The following is a 20,849-nucleotide window of genomic DNA, read 5'->3' as shown; positions in this document are numbered from 1 at the left end:
GATTGGAGGAGACATGTCCCCCTCATCCCCCGAGATTTCCGCCAATATCCCGTACCAATCCAATTACAAAGGTAACCAAGAAAGTTCTGTCGCTTTTTGTGGAGGTCTGTGTTAAATTGGCCCTCACACCGTGAGTTGAATGCGAATGGAGATAAGGCGAAGGTCAGTTGTTGGTGTGGGTATATCCAACATACTACCTGGTTGTGGTAGTTCAGTTACACCGTAAACTTGCGTAAGGACAGAGTGAGCATGGGACCTCCACTGAGAGTCATAAGGGCATGTATGTGTAGGAGATCAAACTGGGGTCAAACGCCGCTGCAGCGGGCAGAAGATATGTCAGGCCTTTGGTGAGGGTGGCGTGACTTCGTGGACAGTGCTTCGACACTCGAAGACGCACCACGTGCCGGACGACCAACACATGTACAAAATGAAGATCTTCAGGCAGCAATTGACGCAAACAATGGGCAGAGATTTGAAGAACTGGGACTACAATTCAGTGTGAGTGAAGAAACCGTTGGGCACCACTTCCATCAACTTGGGAAGCACTACAAGTTGGGTCGATGGGTCCCACATGATTTGACTCGAGGGCAAAAGGCAATGCGAGCAGACACAAGGGGCCTAATGCAGCGTCGTTCTGACGTATGATTAGCATCATGCTAAAGGCCTGACTACTGCAGGAAACATATGTTAGTCGAACTCTTTAGTATGGCACTAATCAAGCGTCAGAACAATTCTGCATGTGTTTCTTTGCTGTCTCGTCTGAGGAAGGAGCCATTTCTGGACAAGGTGTTGACCTGATGAGAAGTGGGTGATGTACGAAGCTCCGCGGTGCCGTCATCATTGGTTATCATCCCATGAACCGGTTCCAAAACAGCTGAAACCAACACTGCAACAGAAGAAGGTCCTCCTGTTTGTTTGGTGGACTGCTTGTGGCATCTTACATGGGAACTGCTACCAGCTGGTCAGAGCATCAATGCAACCGTGTACTGTTAGCAGTTGAGCCGTGTTCAACAAAACTCAAAACTCTGGAGCCAGCACTTCTGAATCGCAAAGGGATCCTCCTATTACAGGACAACGCTAAGCCCCATGTGGCTAGGATGACCCGGGACACCATTTACACCTTGGATGAGAAATACTGTGCGTCAGCCATATTCTCTGGACATTGCACCGTCCAATTATGACCTGTTCCATTCCTTGGACAATCACCTTAGAGGACGCCAATTCAAAATCCTAGTACAGGTGCAAAATGCACTTGATACCTTCTTCACTTTACGGCCAGTGGCGGATTTAGAAGGTAAAAACTGGAGGAGGGCAGCCAGTACCCAGACTATGATAGGTATATATAAAGTTTCAAAATTATATGAACAATAGCTTAAATTATTTTGTTAGTAAAAAAACTTGGGTGACGAGACCCTTCCGGTCTTGGCCTAGATCTGCCACTGTCCACCAAGTACTACCGCAATGGAATGCATGGCCTTCCAGAAAGTTGGCAGAAGGTCGTCGATGTTGATAGGGACTATTTTTAAGCTTGCAGGTACGTCTTAGGTGACATACATCAATGTTCGAAGGTGGTGGGTGAAAAAGCGACAGAACTTTCTTGGTTACCTTTATACCACAAATTAAAACGTACATAGTAGTAATGGGGTGACCCTATCGAACTATTGATTATCAAATTTGGGGTCTCATGGACCATAGCGTTAATGCGAATGGATCAGATGCTTTTGCCCGGGATTGCGTCACCTATTGAAATTTTGCTAATGATTATTCAGGGGCTATGCACGTTGGTGCGCATGAGTCAGAGGTATCTTGGCCCGGGTATGACGTCATTGAATTGGGATTTTTGGATTAGAGGTTATGATTATTCTTTAAAATTATTAAAAAACATAGTCTTGATGATTTATTACGTTATGAATTAGTACAGGTTTATGAATGCTTTTTATTTTCGTTCCCTTTTATGGCATAAAATTTGGAGATTGTTATCCCTTTGATGAGATGGACTAACACTGGTGCAAATGAAATCTTTAGTTTTACGTCCCACGCTTATGCCGGTTAGGCTAAAGGAGACGGTGACGATGAAAAATGAATGAATTGGTGGAATGAAAGTATGGGAGAAAATTGGAGTATTTCGAGCATAATGTTGCCCACCACAAAACTACTTTCGCGGGGTTTGGACCAGGGACCCCATACAGCAGAGGTGAACGCTCTACCACTGAGCCACCGCGTCCCTTACTGGTGCGAATGAAGTAGAGGTATTTGGTTCGAGCTAATGTGTTTGTTTGACGTCGGGGTGACCCTATTTCACTTTTGATTATCCAACTAGGGACCCATGCCCCATAGCGTTAATGTGAAGTGAATGAGTTAGAGATGCTTTGGTCCGGGATTACATTACCTATTGAAATTTTGCTTATGTTTACTCAGGGGCCAGGGAATGCATAGGATCATTTAGGACACATATGATCACCTTGATCCACGTGACGAGAAGGACCTCGTTCCCTTTGATGAGTATAAAAATATTAAAATTTGGAAGTTTTTTTTAAAACTTATCCTATTACTTTTGATGAGACATTTTCGTTATATAATAGAGTACAATGGTTTACTTTTTAAATTTGGGAGTCATCGTTCCCTTTGATGAGTATTGATTTTGGAGGCGTATTTAAAATTATTCCCTTAAATTTAATAAGTACTTTGTGATCCATTTTGTTCCGCTTCAGGGTGAACATGGATACCTTACATGTGTTGAGACATTGCAATCGTCACGAGTTCGATTCTTGGTGCTAGTTTAGGAAATTATGAATTTAACGTCCCCTTGAGGCTAAGCGAAACGATGATGAGAAAGGATAGGACGAAACAGGGGGAAACATGAACTTACTTGACTGAGGATTGAAGCAGGAACCTCACACATTAGAGACAAGCGCTGAGCCACCGTACTCCATTGAGAAGTTTAGTTTGTTGATTACTATGTTATATACATTATAAGAGGGTGTTGCCTGGATCCTGTTTGCTTAAAAACGGGACATTTAGGCGTCCCGTTTGAGAATCAGAAAAAAACGGGACAACGGTTGAAAATAAGGGACTCTCCCGGCTAAAACGGGACGTCTGGTTACCTTGAGGTATTTGCAATTGCACTAATATGGCTATAGAATGAATTTCACATCGCGTAACATCAATTAACGTTAAAGCTATCTACTAAAATTTTCAAGCATTTGCTACTGATTTCTTGGAACCATTAGTTGGCAACGTTTGCTGAAGAACTAGCTTGATAGAAAACGAAATTAGGCCTATTACACTACGCTTTTGCCACTAGTGTTTACAAAGTGTATGCTTACATATTTTCCCCATGTAACGATGACTTTCTTGCTAAATCAAGCAGACGATTAACTTTCCAATAAATGCCCGTTTTATTGTATATTTTGCATTTATTGTATATTTTGCACGGAATAGCAAGGTTTTCTTTAAATCTGGCAACAGTGGTACACCCCCAACCCAAACGCCAAAGCCAAACCCTTAACAACTCCGAGCTGTCTTTTCCCTCCCAAAGTCCTTGTGTCGCCTTTGTTTCTCATCTCGACATGTCACCCTAGTACGAAAATTGCAGTGAAGTTGAGATCTCTCGAGAATATGGCGACGGTAGTGTATTGGTGGATGTGAAGACAAAGCTTAAGTACTGGAAAGGGAACTGTGATAAGAATACAGGAATCACAATGCAGCTAAAGAAGTTGTGTCGGTTGTGCGCTGACGGAGATGGTGCTAAGATTAGAATATTTGATGCATGCGGAAGAAGAAAACAACTGGATGCGAAGATTCGTATTTGCGTGTCTATACATGTAAGTCAATTTATGTAAGATTACTATAAGCAATTTTTTTTACCGTGCAGGTTTCCTTTTGGCACACCACATGAAATAATTGTAACAATATCATTAGTGCTGTATAGTCCGACCAATTTGAAAATCGAAAACAGTACGAAAATATACTACATTAGGTGATATATCGTTGGATTAAATTACGTTACATTAGGTTAGGGATATAAAACTACAGTGTTAAAACACTAACTAACCTCTGCTAGGTGGCCACTTAAAAGCACGAATGCTATCCAACCCAGTCAGGGCAGGGCGAAACTGAATGGGCCACTTGTTAGCTCGGGGATGCGTCCCAGGGGAACAGGCGTGTCAGCGGCGGTGGGTATACGCGTAAGCGAGGGTAGTGAAAACGGATTTTTTCAATCAAACAAATTTCAGTTCTACTTGTCATGGTTCAGTTCTACTTGGTTCGTACTACTAAAGCTTCACTTGTGAGGACAAAATACGACTTCCACAAGAAATGCTACACCCTTGACATACACGCGCTATTTCCACACTGCTTTTCGCGCCACTATATCATAACAAGTGCACCTCTCCGCGGAGTAGTCCATTCGCCTCCACATACAGTGCCTCTTACATAAAAAAAAAAAAAAAAAATAACCTCTTGCTTAACTTTTGCTATCCCCCTTATCTGACTTTCACTCATTCTTCCTCACAAACTTACATAAATTCTCTAATTCACCTGATAAATTTCCTAAAGTTTCCGGTCTGGTGATACGGCACTTAACCCCGCAATTCTTTTACTAATTTACTTATTGTCTCCTAAATGATTTGCTCTTGGCAACGTGAAAATATGTCTCGGCTGGCTTGGATAAGATTCAACGGGGCTATGAGAAGTGATTGTTGTAAAATTACGATTTGCGTATGAATACGGCGTCCGGATGTATGGCATAAAAACTACACGGGTTCACTGAGGCAGACGGTTATCTGAATAGTAAATTATAGCTAAACTCAGGGTTGGCAAAAACCATGGTTTTTATTGAAAAACAAAACAAACAAACAAAAAAATTACTTTATACTACGTGTGGACAGAAATAAGTTTGTTTCACCTTGGTGTTATTATGCAGCAACAGGGTAATGCTGGAAGGGGTCTCACATAAGCTTAAAGCGGAAGCCAAACCGCTTGTCGCCTTACATCCGAGAGAAGTTGTCCTCATTTGGACTGGAAACCGGGACTAATTGGCTACAAATGCTATGAGTCGGCCGACTCACGAAGGACTCCTGATAAAAATACATTGTACTGATCTTTACATACTTGTTAATATAATTGTCAAGAGTCATTCTAGGAGGACGAAAAGATAAAGAATTGCACAACTGAAACTATTATACAGAATATTATATAAATCGAGAAACTTCCGCCTTAGCCATCGAGGAAATCCTGTTATTGCTTTCCATGTAAAATATTAAGGTCAACATATCATAATCAGTACGCTAAAACTGAGGTATTAAATTACAAATTTAGTATGTAAATATCATTCAATAAAATTAAAGTCTAATCCAAGTTAATGTTGGAAGCTACGTAGGCAGTTGATAAATTTTGCCAATTTCTCTCAATATTTTTAAGGAACCTTGGTTTCTTTATAAAACAACAAGCATTCAAACAAGCAGAAATATACAATTTGGCTTCGTTTCGTATGATTACGCTTAACATCCTTATGTAATATCTAGGTTAGGTTATTAAGGAGAAGACTTTCGCGTAAAGTGACATTCGAACCACTACTTGGTTTACACTTAAAAAAGGGGTTGTAGTTCTACCAAAAATTGAATATGGGACGTCTTGATTAAAAGGTGAAAAGGAGATAATTAATACACATGGTTTTATATGTGAAAACGACACTATGAAATACACACGATATAAAGCATTTTTCTTTCTTTCTTTTTTTTTTAAAAAAAAAAAAAACAGCCAACCCTGGCTAAAATACGATTTGAAACATTTTTCTTGAATAAGGGTGTGAATATAAGTAATTATTGTCAGTGCACAGCATATTGAAATGAATTTTTGAGTGATAGTATTTCTATTGTAAGTGTGCTCTTCCATTATCCTGCTTTATGCATTTACCACCGTCGCTGACGCGCCTTCTTTCTACGGATGTACCTCTTCGCTACCACTTGCTCCTACTGCGATTCTGTTCTGACTGGGTTGTGTAGCATTCGTGCTTTTTAGTGACTACCTAGCACAAATTGGTTCATGTTTTATGCACTGTGGTTTTTATACCATACATCCACATTGTATTTATGCTGAGCCCTCCTGAAGTCCATCTACAGGTAGTGATGGAACTCCTCATTTAGTGCATGCTCTGGTGAAAGAAAAACTTGAAAATGTAAGAGATGTGTCAAAATTTGGTATTACCGTCTGCTCGAGTAATGCCCAAAAAGCACGAACGCTATCTAACCGAATCTGCGCAGAGCGAAGCTGGTGAACTTACGCTATAGAGCGCGGCAGCGTCCGATGTGAACAGGCACGTTAGCGACGGTGAGTATACGCGAAAGTGGAGGGATCAAGTATATTTTGACAATGATAGGAATTTCAATAGCACTTATAGTCATGGTTTCGTACCCGTACATCGTCTCTAATGTGCTGTGCCAGAGAACCAGCATCATTTCTACTTTGATTACGTGCAGGTTTAATTTTGTCACACAGCTCGAAATAGTTATTGACAAATTGTAATTCTTTCACTAATTTCCTTGTTATTGATCTCTAAAAAATATTCGCGCAAATCGACATGACATTACCCCGTTTAGCATAGATAAAATACTAGGGGGCCACCAGAAGTAATTTTTTAAAAATGAAATTCTTTTACGATTTACGTATGTATATGGTGTCCAGATGTACAGGATAAAAACTAGTGAAAATACCAAATAAGCTTGTGCTAGGTGATCATTAAATAGCCCGAGTGCTCTTTAACCCAGTCAGGGCAGTGCAAAGCTGGTTAGATCACCGGATACGTCCGAAGCAGGCGCGTCAGTGTCAGTAGGTATATGTGTAAGTGAAGGTAGCATAAACAAGTGGGTTTTGGCATTGATACGGGTTTCTATAGCACTTGTCTTGCCTTCACACTAATAACGCTCCACTTGTAGACATAAAATACAGTTTCTGTACACTGCAGAAATACATCGTCGGTCAAAATATTATCTATTATAGTCATCTTTCATATGAACTCACGTATTTTATTCGTAGTAAAGCATTTGTAATCATTTTACATTAGTAACACTATATTTGTAAACCTAACTACAGCTGTATTACTTTGTATTTATGAGTTATAAAATAAAAGAGCGAGTGTAGATAACAGGAATTTGTAATTCTGATAACATGTTAGGCAGAAGGGTAATCCTCGTGGTGCATGTTAAGTGAATGACCATCATTTGGAATTGTAAATTGGAAGGTGGTCATGTAATATATGAAACAGGGCTAGAATTGTAAGAAAAACTCAAATTACCTCTCGGGAAGCAAGGTGGATCAGTGGTAGAGCGCTTACTTCTAGTGCATTGGATCCCTGTTCGATCCCCGGCCAGGTATGTATGTGGTGGGCAGCATCGTATCCGTGGGTTTTCTAGCGGTACTCCTGTTTCCTTCCACATTATAATTCTACCAATTCTATCATAATCACTGGCTTAATCATCTGACTCCCTTAATCTAACGACTAATTGTGAGGTGTTAAACTAACTGATTTACCTCTTACAAACGTGTCGCCGAACCTGTGTGATTTGTGCCCATGTATCTTGTATCCGTTGCTCCAAATTATCCAGATCCCTAATCTTTTCATCATTGATGAAAGTCTTAATTGCAATAAAATCAGGTGATATTGCAGTCCATTCTACTGGCCCACGTAGACTAATCCAGCAACCAGATAAAGTTTATCCAGATACTGATAACCCTTAAGCCTACAATGAAGTGGAACCTCATCATGTTGGTAAGTTATGAGAAAGCTGTCATCTGGAGCCGACACTTAGAGAGAAATGAATTGTAATGTGCCCAAGTAACGCTCTGGAGTTTAGGTGCAGAGATAACGAATAGGCCAATGATACGTGTCCCCAAGATCCGTGCCCAGACCAGTTCCGATAGCATAGATTTTGTTTCTTTACCTCCCCTGTAATATAAAGATTTGTTTCATCAGTGTATAAAGTTTGCAATGCAACGTTAAGTCCTGCCTCAATTGTTAGTTTGCTCTCTCCGATCTCGGTCATCTTCAGAAAGATGTTGGTGTAGTTGTAGCTTGTAAGAATTCTACTTATGCGTCTTTAACACCCTGCAAATGGGGATTAGCCTGGCATCATTCCAGTGTTAATCGGCGTGTCCTGCGCTTTGGAGACTTAACAAACTATGCTAGCAGTGCCGTAGCTGTGCGTTCGTCAATGACAGTTCTGGCCCTACCTAATCATGGTCTTTCCTCGACTGTGCCTGTCTCTTCGAACTTGTTAGTAATTGTGCCACTGCAACGTACGACACTGGAGCATACTTTTAGTGAAATCATTAGCTATACAGTATGGGCATTTCTACCATTCCATAGTTTGACGATCTCGATGCGGTTGGTTCTGGCTAATGGCATGGGTCAGCACCTGAAAATAAATGTGATTGCATGTGATTATAATTTCAAAGTTATAACAGTTATGTTATATCTGATTACACCGTTGAGTTTCTCTTGTAATGCTAGCCCTGTTTCATATATCACATGAACTCTTTCCCTATTAAACTTTTTGAGCAAGATTCAAAACTTGCGGACAGCAAGATGGCGGCCATTCATCTGGCACGCACCTTCGAAGTTCCTCTTCAGCGTAACGCGTCCTTACACTTACCTGTCTGTCTGCACCCGCTTTCTTTTTATAAGGAGTGGTAAGGGACTTTAGACTCATCCTGTATATCAAAAACTAATCTGGATGATGTTTAAAAGAATTTTGGCCGTTATTTCCAGTAATTACCATACTGGTATAATTTTCGTGCCTCATTTTAATACATCAGTAGAAATTGTATAACGCAACAGTTCGAGTATTTACTTATTTAAAAGTTTATTGTAGTATAACTAATATGTAATATGTGGTTGCTACTTACTACAATGGGATTGTACACTATTTTTAATCATTTAAACGCACTATATTTCAAAATAATAGAATTGCTTCACAGCAATTCAATGCACTTCTTAATTATATGGCGTCCTGCAGCATTATGTATTTACAATTATTTATAAACGAATCCTTGGTAACGAAAATGTTACCATAGCAACCGGATTACAGTCCTAACAACGAGTAAATCAACATTTACTTCTAGCGACAGCCAAATAAAACACCTACAAATCAAAATTATTCTTGACATTTCTTCTTCTGATTTGTAGCTGTTACCAGATAAAATAGCAGATTTTGTCCTGTGTTTAATAAGATAAAAAGACGTAAATGCATGTTATTGTTGTATAAATAGCTTCCGAACTGTGGGACTTCTTAAATTTACAATTTAAGAAAGGATCCTGGGACCGTCATATAATTTACATATCGTATAAATGGTCACCTTATTTCTTGAATTGGCCTCATATATAACAAAATTATAATTCATAAATACAATATATTTTTTATCTTATTTCAATATCGTATTACTATATTTTACTTCATAACTAGCTGAACCTGCGCTCTCTACACAGCGCATCATTCGCATATGAGGTTAAAATTTCTCATTCCTCACAACATATGTACATGTCTCTTTACAGACACAAGTGAAAGACGTATTGATTAAAAAAAAAAGCCAAGGGGTATCATAAATGAGAGACTTTTTTCGATTATTTTTTCTCAATATCTCGCACCGTTTGCAAGATTTGAGCCTGCTTCCGGTTGGAGTTTCTAATTCATGTATGACCAGTGTTTTCTTTCTTCTTGCATGCAGTATGTAATAAGCAAATACATTACATACGCAATTAATTATAATGTCAGTTATATATGATGTTCGTTGGGCAAAACACCCCCCCCCAAAAAAAAAGGTTCATCTTAGACTGGAGAAATGGTTATCCTTCCTTTTCCATTATTATTTGACCGTAAAACAAACGCCTGAGACATATACAACCCCTATATGCGACAGTGTGGTGTTGGAATGTATAATGCTTAGGATGTGATGCTTTAGTTTTTTTAAAAAATTTCAACACTTCCAATGTAATAAAGAAATAGTGCCCATGTTTTTTAAATATTCAATTAGAACTGGACAATCTACATGAAATTTGCAATCGATCAGTGAAAACGTCATCTTTCTAGAGCGTATAGTTTCCGAGATCTCATTGTCGAAAGGATTGGCCACAAACATATAAACGTAGTTTAAAAGAGCTCCAAAGATGGCAGCACAGTTCATTTGCATTTATTTCGGAGAAGGCTTATTAAAGGCAAAGGCCTTTGCACAATAATTTAAAAGGACAAACTTTGTGAAAAATATTTCTTTAAGTAATTTATTTAAAGTACACTGTTTTAAAAATATTTGTCTTTGTTATAAACGTGAAATCACAAATAACCGTAAATCAAAAGTTTGAAAGCTAACGTTATAGGTTAGCTGGGTCGCTCTTAATTGGTACTGTAGCATTTTAATACATAGATTATTACATTTCACTTTAATCAATTGTGGAAGGGAAGGCAAATTTAAAATTTGATAATTTAGTTATTTAATTAGGTTCCTAAATAAATTATTTTCTTAATAATGGATTATAGTTATTATTGTTAAGAGGCAATGTAAGTTGAAGTACAACATAACGGTCTTCTTCCGTTGGGGCGCAACTGTCGTAAAATTGAAAAATTGTATTTCATATGTCGTAAAATAGAATAAGAATCACAATAAATCAGAACAGTAATTAAAGGAGACAAACAATAATTAACCCGTTTGGGGCCAAATTATTTTTTTCCTGCTTTATTTCACTTGGACAAGTTATCTTAGTTTATTATTGATTAAATATCACGAAAATATAAGATTTTGATTTTTCTTGTGCATTCTATAGTTTGCACAACTAATCACATTCTATAGTTTTAGTGACCTACAGTGGCTTAGTGGTTGAGCGTTCACCTCTGGTGCGTAAAGTCCCTGATTCAATCACAGTTCGAGCGAAGTTGATTTTCTCTTTGACGAACACCGTGTGGCTGGGTGAACGCCCCCTCAGACCCCCTCTCCCGTTTCCTCCCACTTTCTTCATTCCACCAGTTTATTCGTTTCTCATCATCACTGTCTTCTTTAGCCAAACCGGCATAACCGTGGGAGTAAAACTTAAAGACTTTATTTTCTGTTGTTTTAGTGAAGCAATTCAACTTTACCGATAGGCTCCTCTAGGCCTTAGTGGAAGACTAGACTGCAGTAAGTAACCAGAGCCTGTCTAACGAAGCACGAATATTTCTCGATTTGGATAGGTAGATAAGTAGATTTTAGTAAATTAATATATATATTTATGAAAATTATACAAAATACGACATAACACACATAACAGGACATACAAATATTTCTTACACCCAACAGTCAGGTTTGAAGTATAGATTTTGCTATTTTGTAATTCTGATTTACCTGTTCTAGTTTGTTTCGCATGTTCTGACTTTGTCAAGTTTTATTTTTCCTTTCCTTCATGGTATTTCACGAAACACTTTGAACGCTATGTGACATTACACTTTTCGCAGTACGATAATGGCTTCGAAATGCATCCATCACCTTGACATCTTCTTTGCTTCTTCCTTTTCATCATTGAATATCTTTGAAGAGGATGACTGTGGTGGTCGTCCCAGTCGTCTTAGGCCACCAAGTTTGAGATATGTGACAGCAATGTTACGCCTAAATGTCAAAAGATCTGTATTGGATTCGGTTGCTTTCCTAAACACAATCCATGAATTTACGATCAGCATGTCAATAATCCGTGTAAATATCACCCAATACCACTTCTTGCCTCTTATACCAATTCTAAATTTGTGAACTAGTCAATCGTGGTGATCGACACCTCCCATGTGTGTATAGTAGGATGTTATAACGCGTGGCTGCTCAATTCTAATATGTTCATGATGTTGTCGGCCCCACCTCTTTACTCGCGAAACAGGATGCATGTATGCTGTCAAAATTTGTACCAATTACAACACAACGGTTGTCATTCCATTTGACAATGAGAGCTTCCCCATCCTTGTCGAATCTGAAATCATATGAACCCCGTGCATGTTTACTCAACACTTTGGAATCAGTCAATGGAAACTGAGACTAGAGATGCAAAAAAGCCGGCTTTTTTGAATCTATGGTTTTTTTCACACAAAAAGCAGGCTTTTTTGGGAAAAAACGAGAATTTTGGAAATTTTGGCTTTTTTCATTTTAATGATTTTTCTATCTAAATAGCTTTCTTATAGTATATTCTATAGTTAAATAAGAATTCCATGTCCTAAATGCCATATTTCGCTCTGAAATTCACCATCAAGATGAATGTAGCACATGTTTTACGAATTAAAGCTAACATGAAGAATGTAGTATTTGAGGGCAATTTTACAGGCTATACAACTTTATTTTAACTTTTGAGTTATCGATATTTTTTTTCTTCTCTAGATCATTTTTGTTTGTCATCCGTGTTTCATTTCTAAGAGCTTAGTACCCTAGCTTCTAGCACAAAAGTTAAACTTACGTTTTTCTATATATCCGTCAAAGCGTACGTTTTTCAATATGTCCGTCAAACCGTACTTCCAAATTTCTGTTATACTGTAGTAGTGCAATGATTTAGCAGTAATTTTCCGGATACAACCTTGAATACCAATTTATACAAATAATCAGTAGCGGATTTAGAAAAGTACTTTGGGAGGGTTATCTCTGATTGTTTTGTTTTCTAAAAAGTCCTAATTTTATTAGGGAGGTGCTTGAAGTTTATGAGTACAGACGTAACTAATATTTCGTTTCGTTTATATGTTTAGCAATAATCTTCCGGATATAACCTTGAAGATCATCTTATACTGAGAATCGGTGGCGAATTTAGAAAAGTATTTTGGGAGGGGTTTTTCTTACTAATGTTTAGTTTTTCTAAACATTCGTAATTTTTATTTGACTGGAGCTTAAAGTTTATGAGTAAAGGCATAAATAATAGATATTTCGTTTGTTTTAGACATTCCGCAACTATGAAGAACAGGCTTCAGTCCGAAAGACCGACTCCCTAACCTTCGCAAAACCGTCACTGCTGGTAATTAGTAACAATAACGATTTAAAAACAATAAGAAAGGAAGTCGGCCAACTCACAGTACACGCACTATTTCTATATTCACAGATGGAATGAAGAAAAGCTTTGTCAGAATGATCGAATGCTGGGTTGAATCCCGGACTTCCCGATAGAAGCGCAAAAGCTAACCACTCAGTCATGTTTGTTGTGCAGTTGTATTTAGCTTAACTTAAATATATTCCGTAGTCCTTTGGGGGGGGGGGGTCCGTAATGATATGTTGAATCCCTCTTGTTAAAAATTCAGAAAACTTGAGGATTGGGTAAACCGTGATGATGGTTATATAAAACTTAACTGTAGAATTTCAAGAATATACATAACCAAAAGTTCTAAATGTGCAGCCTTTAAGTGTATCACATAAATCAGGTAGTATTTCTCTTATGTTTATTTTAATATTTTGTTTCAAAAAGAGGGTATGGAATATTTTGAAGTAAAAATACTACATACAATTTTGCTAGTTATTTGTATATTTTTTTTATAAAAAGAAGTGTTTACTTTTAAGGTTGGCTCGTTTACACCAGCTGTTTAAAAAAAATAACTGGTTTAAACCAAAAAATTAAAAAGAACGACAAATGCGAATCGTGTAAACTTCATGGTGACGTTTCCACATACCAAACCATCTGCATTAGTTTTGTTTCTTTTCACATTTTAATCAAGGTGTCCCGTGTTCAATTCTAGATCGAACCACAACCCTCAGTCGAACTACAACAAAGTAGCGGTTCGGATGCCACTTTAAGCGAAAGTCTCCTTGATAACCTCGGTATTACGTAAGGATGTTAAGCCTAAACATACGAAATCTTTGAGTTTTACGTCCCACGGTTATGCCGGTTAGGCTAAAAGAGACGGTGATGATGAGTAATGAATGAAATGGTGGAATGATGAAAGTGGGAGGAAACGGGAGTACCCCGAGAAAACCCACGCATACGGTGTTTGTCCACCACAAAGTTCACTTGGCGGGGGCTGGGATCGAACCCGGAACCCCAAGCACCAGAGGTGAACGCTCTGCCACTGAGCCCCTAAACATACGAAACGAAACCAAATTATACATTTCTGCATGCCTGAATGCCTGTTGTTTTATAAAGAACCCAAGGTTGCTTAAATATATTGATAGAAATTTGCAAAATATCGATTGCCTACGTAGCTTCCAACATCAGCTTGGATTGGACTTTCGATATCTACATACTGAATTTGTAATTTAATACCTCAGTTTTAGCGTACTGATTATGATACGTTGACCTTTAAATTTTACATGCAAAGCAATAACAGGATTTTCCCGTTATTGTTTTACATTTAAAGTAATGACGGGATATTCCCGATGGCTAGAGCTGGAGTTTCTCAATTTAAGAAATTTACTGACCGGACTTGTTTAAGCTTATGGGACCTCTTCCAGCATAACTGCGTTGTTGCATAATAACACCAAGGCGAAACAAACTTATTTCTGTGAATATGTAATATAAATACATAAAGCAAAATATCTAAGTCAAAAAAACCTGGTTTAAACCCAAAGAAACCTGGTTTAAACTCCCCCCCAAAAAACGGATTTTAGGCATTTTCAAAAACAACCATGTTTCTTGCCAACTCTGCTTACTTTTGTATATAGGAGGTTAAAAATTTTTTATTATATGCATTGGTTAATCCTTTGGAATTCATAATGTAAATATGTTGAAGTAAAATTGTTTGAAATATCTTTTCGAAATTCATGGTTTATTTTAGAGGTTTTATATTATTATGGGCATCAGCCACTAATTAAATGACTTTTTGTATTATAGAGAAGCGAAACAAAGTCTGCTTTATCAATTTAAAGCAGAATTTTGAAAAAAGCCCAAAATTTCCCAAGCAAAAAAAGCGAAGCAGAAAAAACTGAGTTTTTTTTTTCCAAAAAAGCCGGTTTTTTTTCGAGCCCTTGCATCTCTAACTGAGACACACGATTACTTTGCAGAGTGCCGGTTGCTCTGAATCCCAATTCACGAAGATGAATTAGCAGATCTCTACTTGTGAAGAAATTGTCAAAATATATAGCATGACTTTTTGGATCATCTACGACATCTAGCATATTGAGAACCACTCTAGAACCTAAAGGAATATTTTCTCTATCATTATGCATGTTGTCATTATTACTCTCATTTACCTTCGTATCCTTTCCACAGTAGAGATCAAATTTATAACAATAACCGTCAGAACCACATAATGCCCACAGTTTATAGCCAAATCGTATCGGCTTTCCTTTGATAAATTGTTTTAAACGATTATGACCAAAATATTGCACTATCATCTCGTCAACACTTAAATCACTATCAAAAATACCCCACTGTAAAAACGAATCGTTTACTTTTGTAATAAGAGGCCGAACTTTGAAACCTCTATCATCCTTTTGCTGGTTTGCTAAGTTATTATCATTGAAATGCAATAAACGTTTTATTTTCAAATACTGATTTCGTGGCATAGCATTTCTCACTATGTTAACACCTAAATCTTCCTCCTCACTCCAATATTGTTTTTCACGTGGAAGTTTGTGGTAGCCACTGAATAAAAGAATCCCTATAACTATCTTCAGTTCATTGTCACACAACTGAAAATGAGGATCATTCTTTATCTCCACACCATAGCGAACTGTTTCCTTCACTATATATTCCACTATGTCACTGTTAAAAATACACTCGAATATCTCTGTAGGTGATTTGTTCACAAGTTTCTGCTTTAGTTCACTGAAGGTCTTCTCAGCGTGTACACCAATTTGGGGGAGCTTTGTATATGATGCGTCCATTTTTCTCCAAACTGGAACACTATTATTCAGCAATTTTGTTTTCCTACCACTAATATCTTTATTCATAGGTGTTCCATGCATATCTGACGAGCTTGTGCTAGGAACTACTTCCTTTGAGTCTTCTTTACTAAGATTTTCAACGCACGCAGTCGTCTGTGTTTCTGTATTGAATTCTAGTAATAATTCTCCGGGTACGTCAGTTACTTCGGCTTCTCCAATTTCATTATCATCCCCCTCCTCTTCATCAGTAAGTTTATCTGGATCAGGAGGAAGAACAACAACATTTACATTATCAACAGCATCAGGGAAATTGGGATCGTTCAATATATCAGCAATCTCTTGTATCGACAGAGCCTTTGTGCTAGTCATTTTTGTAGGCATTCGATGTAAGTCCTCACTATATGGAAGCTGTAACTATACTAAAAGCTTAGATATTGAAAACTGCGCTGAATTCAGAACAACAACAATAGATGTTTTTAAATGTTTAACAATGAATAATAAGAGTAAGAAGGCGGAAAAATCAAAGAAGTAGGTCTCTCTATATATTGGTTTCTATTAGTTGGTAGTATAATCCTTTGGCTCAGCGTCCTTTTTATAGGACAGCAATGTTTCAAAATCTATAGCATTGAAAATTATAAAAAAAAATATATATTTTTTTTTCTGTATTCTGTTTGCGGCAAACCTATTGTTACCTAATACGTATAAACCAAATGCATTGTTTGAACTAAAATAAAAAAATAACGTTCCCAACACCATTCCAAAATGGAGTAACTTACATACATAAGTTTAAACGTCCGTCATTTACAAAGGGAAAGGAAAAAAAAATACCAAGAAAATTACAGTACATTAACACAGGTCTCCAATTGCCCCCTGTTATTAGCAAAACCCGCCAACCTTATTCTTCTTTGTTATAAAAAAATAAAATATTAAGTGTCCTAAAAATAGGACACTGGCTCCAAATGGGTTAAGGAAAAGAAACAAACAATAATTAATATCACATTAAAATGATGCAATGAGACATTATTTTACTAAGGATTAATCATTAAAATCAGCGTTATTAATATTAACTTTGGATAATATCTCTTGGAGAACCAAAGTTTTAATAATTTGTAACCATTTGCGTTTCGTAGACAAATTAAGTTAGATGCTAATCGACATGAAAGTTTAAAGTATCGTCACTGGTTTCTAGATTTGTAAGGTCACGACACTAAATTTGAGTTGCTGACATAATTTTAATCTGTTTCCCGCCAGCAAGCGTTACGTTAAAGTACTACTTCATGCAACATCAGTCAAATTATGTTGAACTTCACACACTTGTGTAGGACCATTAAAAAAATTCTGTCCAATTCTTGTTTGCCGTCTGTTGTAAGAATTTCTACCACCTATCCAATTCCAATTGCTACAAACTTTATTAACATTAGGTAGGTTAGGCTGATTGTATCTATTGTTTCTGTAAACAGTATTGCCTTCGGAATTAGGTTCGGTTATGTTACGGTAAACGTAGAATTTCCTTTTTCATTACAACTAGCTTGTATTCTTTACTGTTGAAATTATAAAATTTTGAACTACTAACAGTAAATGATTAAAATTCATGTACTGCCATGAGATTAAAATTTGCTGTAATTTGTAAGGAAACAAAATTCTAATTGATGCAATGATTCTTGAATTAGGTTGGAAAGGGTTCAATGATTTTAGATCGTTATATGTAGTAACAAAGTCATTATGTTCTTTATTACTTTAGGGTCGTATTTCTTATTTATAATTTGTGCTTCCCTATTTGCCAATATAAAGTCATTTTCAAAATTAGCGATCAAAATATTCTTAAAATCTTCATAATTACGTAAGCCATTTTTAATGGCTTTATACCAAATCGAGCAAGGTGGCAATAAAACATTGAGGCAAGATCTTAAGTAAGTTAGACTTACCAATGCCTATCAATTCATATTTTTCAAATTTTTTATAAAACTTCTACCCGGAATATCATCTACTCGACCGTTAAATTTTGTTGAAGATTTAATATCACTAAACTTCACCGGTATGTTTATAGATTTAGCATGACTGGATTTTATAGGTCTTAACTTTCTAAATTTTACATCTTTCCTAAGTCAGTCTTTCCTCCTACTTCTGACTCTCTGGATCCGAAATAGTATCTTCCCTTGCTGTGTTCTCTGATGGATTTCTATCTTTATATCTGTGCCTGGAAACTGCTTGGATGTGATTCATGAATAACTACTGTACGTTTTGACTCCGTGGCAACCTCTTCGGTTAAAAGATTCATGTTGTTCTCACTACTGGTAATTGACTTGTTCTTAAGATCCAAAACTTCCTTTCATAACGATGAGATTTGGGTGGAATTAGCGTCTATTCGTGCTTCCATTCGATCGAATTTGGTTTTCAGACTCAATGAGAATTTCTCGAGCTTAGCATTATGAGAGTGCTCGAATTGTTCCAACTTATTTCTAATTTGATCCATTTTACAATCAAACGATTCTTTCATTGGTTGCATGATGGTCTGCAGGTTCAAGTTAGGAATTTCAGAAGAATGTTCATCTGATCTGTTTTCTTTCACAGGCTCCATCCTTTCTGCCCTGTAAATCTTCCGCCGATTTTTCAATAGTGCTAGTATGTAGTCCGTTGTGGATAGTCCTTACTGTTCTTCAGAGCTATAACAATTATACTCGTGAGCGGAATCACCATAACATAACCAGTTCGAATATTTATTTGTAGTATATGCTCATATATAATGGTTCCTACTTACTACAATGAGTATTCAATGATTACACACTATTTTTAATACTTAAATGCACTAGGCCCATATTCCGAAATAATTGTTAATTGCTTCACAGCAATTCAATACACGTCTTGATTATATGGCGTCCTGCTGCGTTATATATTGACAATTATTTATAATCAAATCTTTGGTAACGAAAACTGTTACCATATCAACCGGATTACATTCCTAACAACGAGTAAATAAACATTTACTTCTAGCGACAGCCAAGTGAAACATTTACAAATCAAGATTATTTATGACCTTTTTTTATAACACTTCTTGAATTTTGTAGCTATGGCCAGATAAAATAGCAGATTTTGTCCTGAATATTAAATAAGATAAAAAGACGTAAATACTTGTTATCGTTGTAATTGGATCACTAAATATTAAAGGCTCCAGAGAAAAGGAAAATTTCACAATGGAATGCAAGACTGCCATAAGCAACTTAATATGCAACTATCACGAAAAGCAGTTTTTTCTTTTTTTTTTTCTTTTTTCTTTTTTTTTTTTTTTTAACGGAAGAATTCCGAGTATGGTTACATAGTAATAATTGTCCGTAGGCAAACACACATGAAGGTAACTACAGACGTGTTCAAATTATTAGACTCAATATTCAGTTTCTGAATATTTTACTGTTCTTACAACATTACGTCAGAAAACGCGTTTGAACTTAGTCCAGATTACTGTTCTGTAACTGTTCTTCTAATTTCTTGTGGTCATGGCACATGGTTTTCCATATCAATAAAACAAATGCGTACTTGACATTCAAATATAAATCCTATACAGTGTGTGTATCTAAATTGGAAAAAAAAAAAATGAAATGGAATACTTTCATGAAAATGATCACTCACACAAAGATCAATATTTCGTATGAGATCCGTTATTCTTTATCAAGTCTTTTATCCTTTGTGGCATGCTATATACGAGTTTAGCATATTTTGACTTCAGTTCAGCACCAGGATACCACAGATTGTTGATCTCGACCAATTGACGTTTGGTTGTAATATGCTTCTTCTTCAGCTTTTCCTTCATGAAGCTCCAAGGATTTTCAATCGTGGTCATATCAGGACTATTGCCCGGCCACGGAAGAAAACTAATTTCGTTGTTCTCGAAGAATTTTGTCACAGTTTTGCCCCAGTGTCATGGGGCTCCATCATGAATAAAGATGAAGTGTGCATCACCAAACCAGACAGCAGTTCTTCTTGAAGAACTTGTAGGTATTGGTCGTGATTCATTGTTCCCTCTTTTATAAACAGTTTCTCAGGCCTGAAGACAGACATCACAGCTCAGACCGTGACTGAAGTAGGATGCTTCACGGTTTGTTGGAGGCATTCCAACTTGAATTCCTCCCCAGATCGACGTCGCACATATTGTTAACATTTATCAGACACGAAGACACATGATTCATCACTGAAACACGTATTCTCCAATTATCAGCAGTCTAATGTTCTAGGCCTCGTGCCAATTCAAGGCACTTCTTTGCAGTGATAGGTGTAATTTTTGCTTTCTTTCTTGGCCTGAGTACTTTTATTCCCACACCAGAAGGAATCCCTCGAACATTTTCAGGCGAAATGTCTATACCCCACGCCACGCTTAAGTCTCTAGAAGTTGCATTTCTGTTTCCCAGAGCCACATTTTTTTCTGATACCTCTTAGCGATAGCTTTGGTTTTCGCCCTCACTTCCCAACCCTATTTTGCTGATACATTTGCTTCTTGATCATCGCAACGGAGATTTTATTCACAGATTTTTGCCCTACCCCAGATCTACTAGCAATTTGTCGCTATGTGTATCTTCCGCCAGAAGTGTTTTGACAACTTCCACTTTACGCGGAGAAAGGTCTCTGGCTTTTCCCATTATGCCGCGACTTCGCAGAATAAAAGATTAATACACAAAATATGTCACGATCACTTCAAACTGGGACATTCAAACTGTTGAACGCTTTGAATGTCGTAACTGCTTACGACTGCAACCACAGTATTTCAGATGTAGCCGAGTGCAGCAAAAATCGCGAAAGTGGGATTTTTGGTCAAAAAATATCCCTTTTTTTTTTTTTTTTTTTTTACCATTTTGTCCCTCTGAACCACCCTTCTATGTTGACGAAGAGATCCGAAAAAATTCTCATAAAAACTAATGGGTCCACTGATTATTTATGGAAAATATTAGGATTCTAGGATTAAAGAGAAGCTCACCAAAAAATGTTGAAGTTAGACCTCCCTAAAAAAAGGAAATTTGTAAATTGATGACGTCATACCCCCCTATGTTCTGACGCTCGGAAGC

At 37.1% G+C, this 20,849-nt stretch overlaps 1 protein-coding gene across 19 annotated transcripts in view; it reads left to right on the top strand.

Moving 5' to 3' along the window:
* Positions 1-3,281: 3,281 nt before the first annotated feature.
* Positions 3,282-20,849, top strand: part of LOC145663063 (uncharacterized) — a 287,238-nt gene continuing 269,670 nt past the window's right edge. For 6 of the 19 annotated variants that reach the window (XM_081729225.1, XM_081729235.1, XM_081729233.1 and 3 more), the window contains exon 1: positions 3,286-3,824. In XM_081729225.1, coding sequence (XP_081585351.1) covers positions 3,702-3,824 — 123 coding nt within the window. In that variant the 5' untranslated portion in view covers positions 3,286-3,701. Of the gene's footprint in view, positions 3,825-20,849 lie in introns of all 19 variants that reach the window. The other 13 variants (XM_081729228.1, XM_081729229.1, XM_081729230.1 and 10 more) reach the window with 8 other exon arrangements.

Source organism: Thermobia domestica, chromosome 10, assembly GCF_964235325.1.
Source record: "Thermobia domestica chromosome 10, izTheDome1.hap1.1, whole genome shotgun sequence".
In the NCBI taxonomy this organism is placed as follows: Eukaryota; Metazoa; Arthropoda; class Insecta; order Zygentoma; family Lepismatidae; genus Thermobia; species Thermobia domestica.
This window is presented reverse-complemented; position numbering and strand designations above follow the sequence as displayed.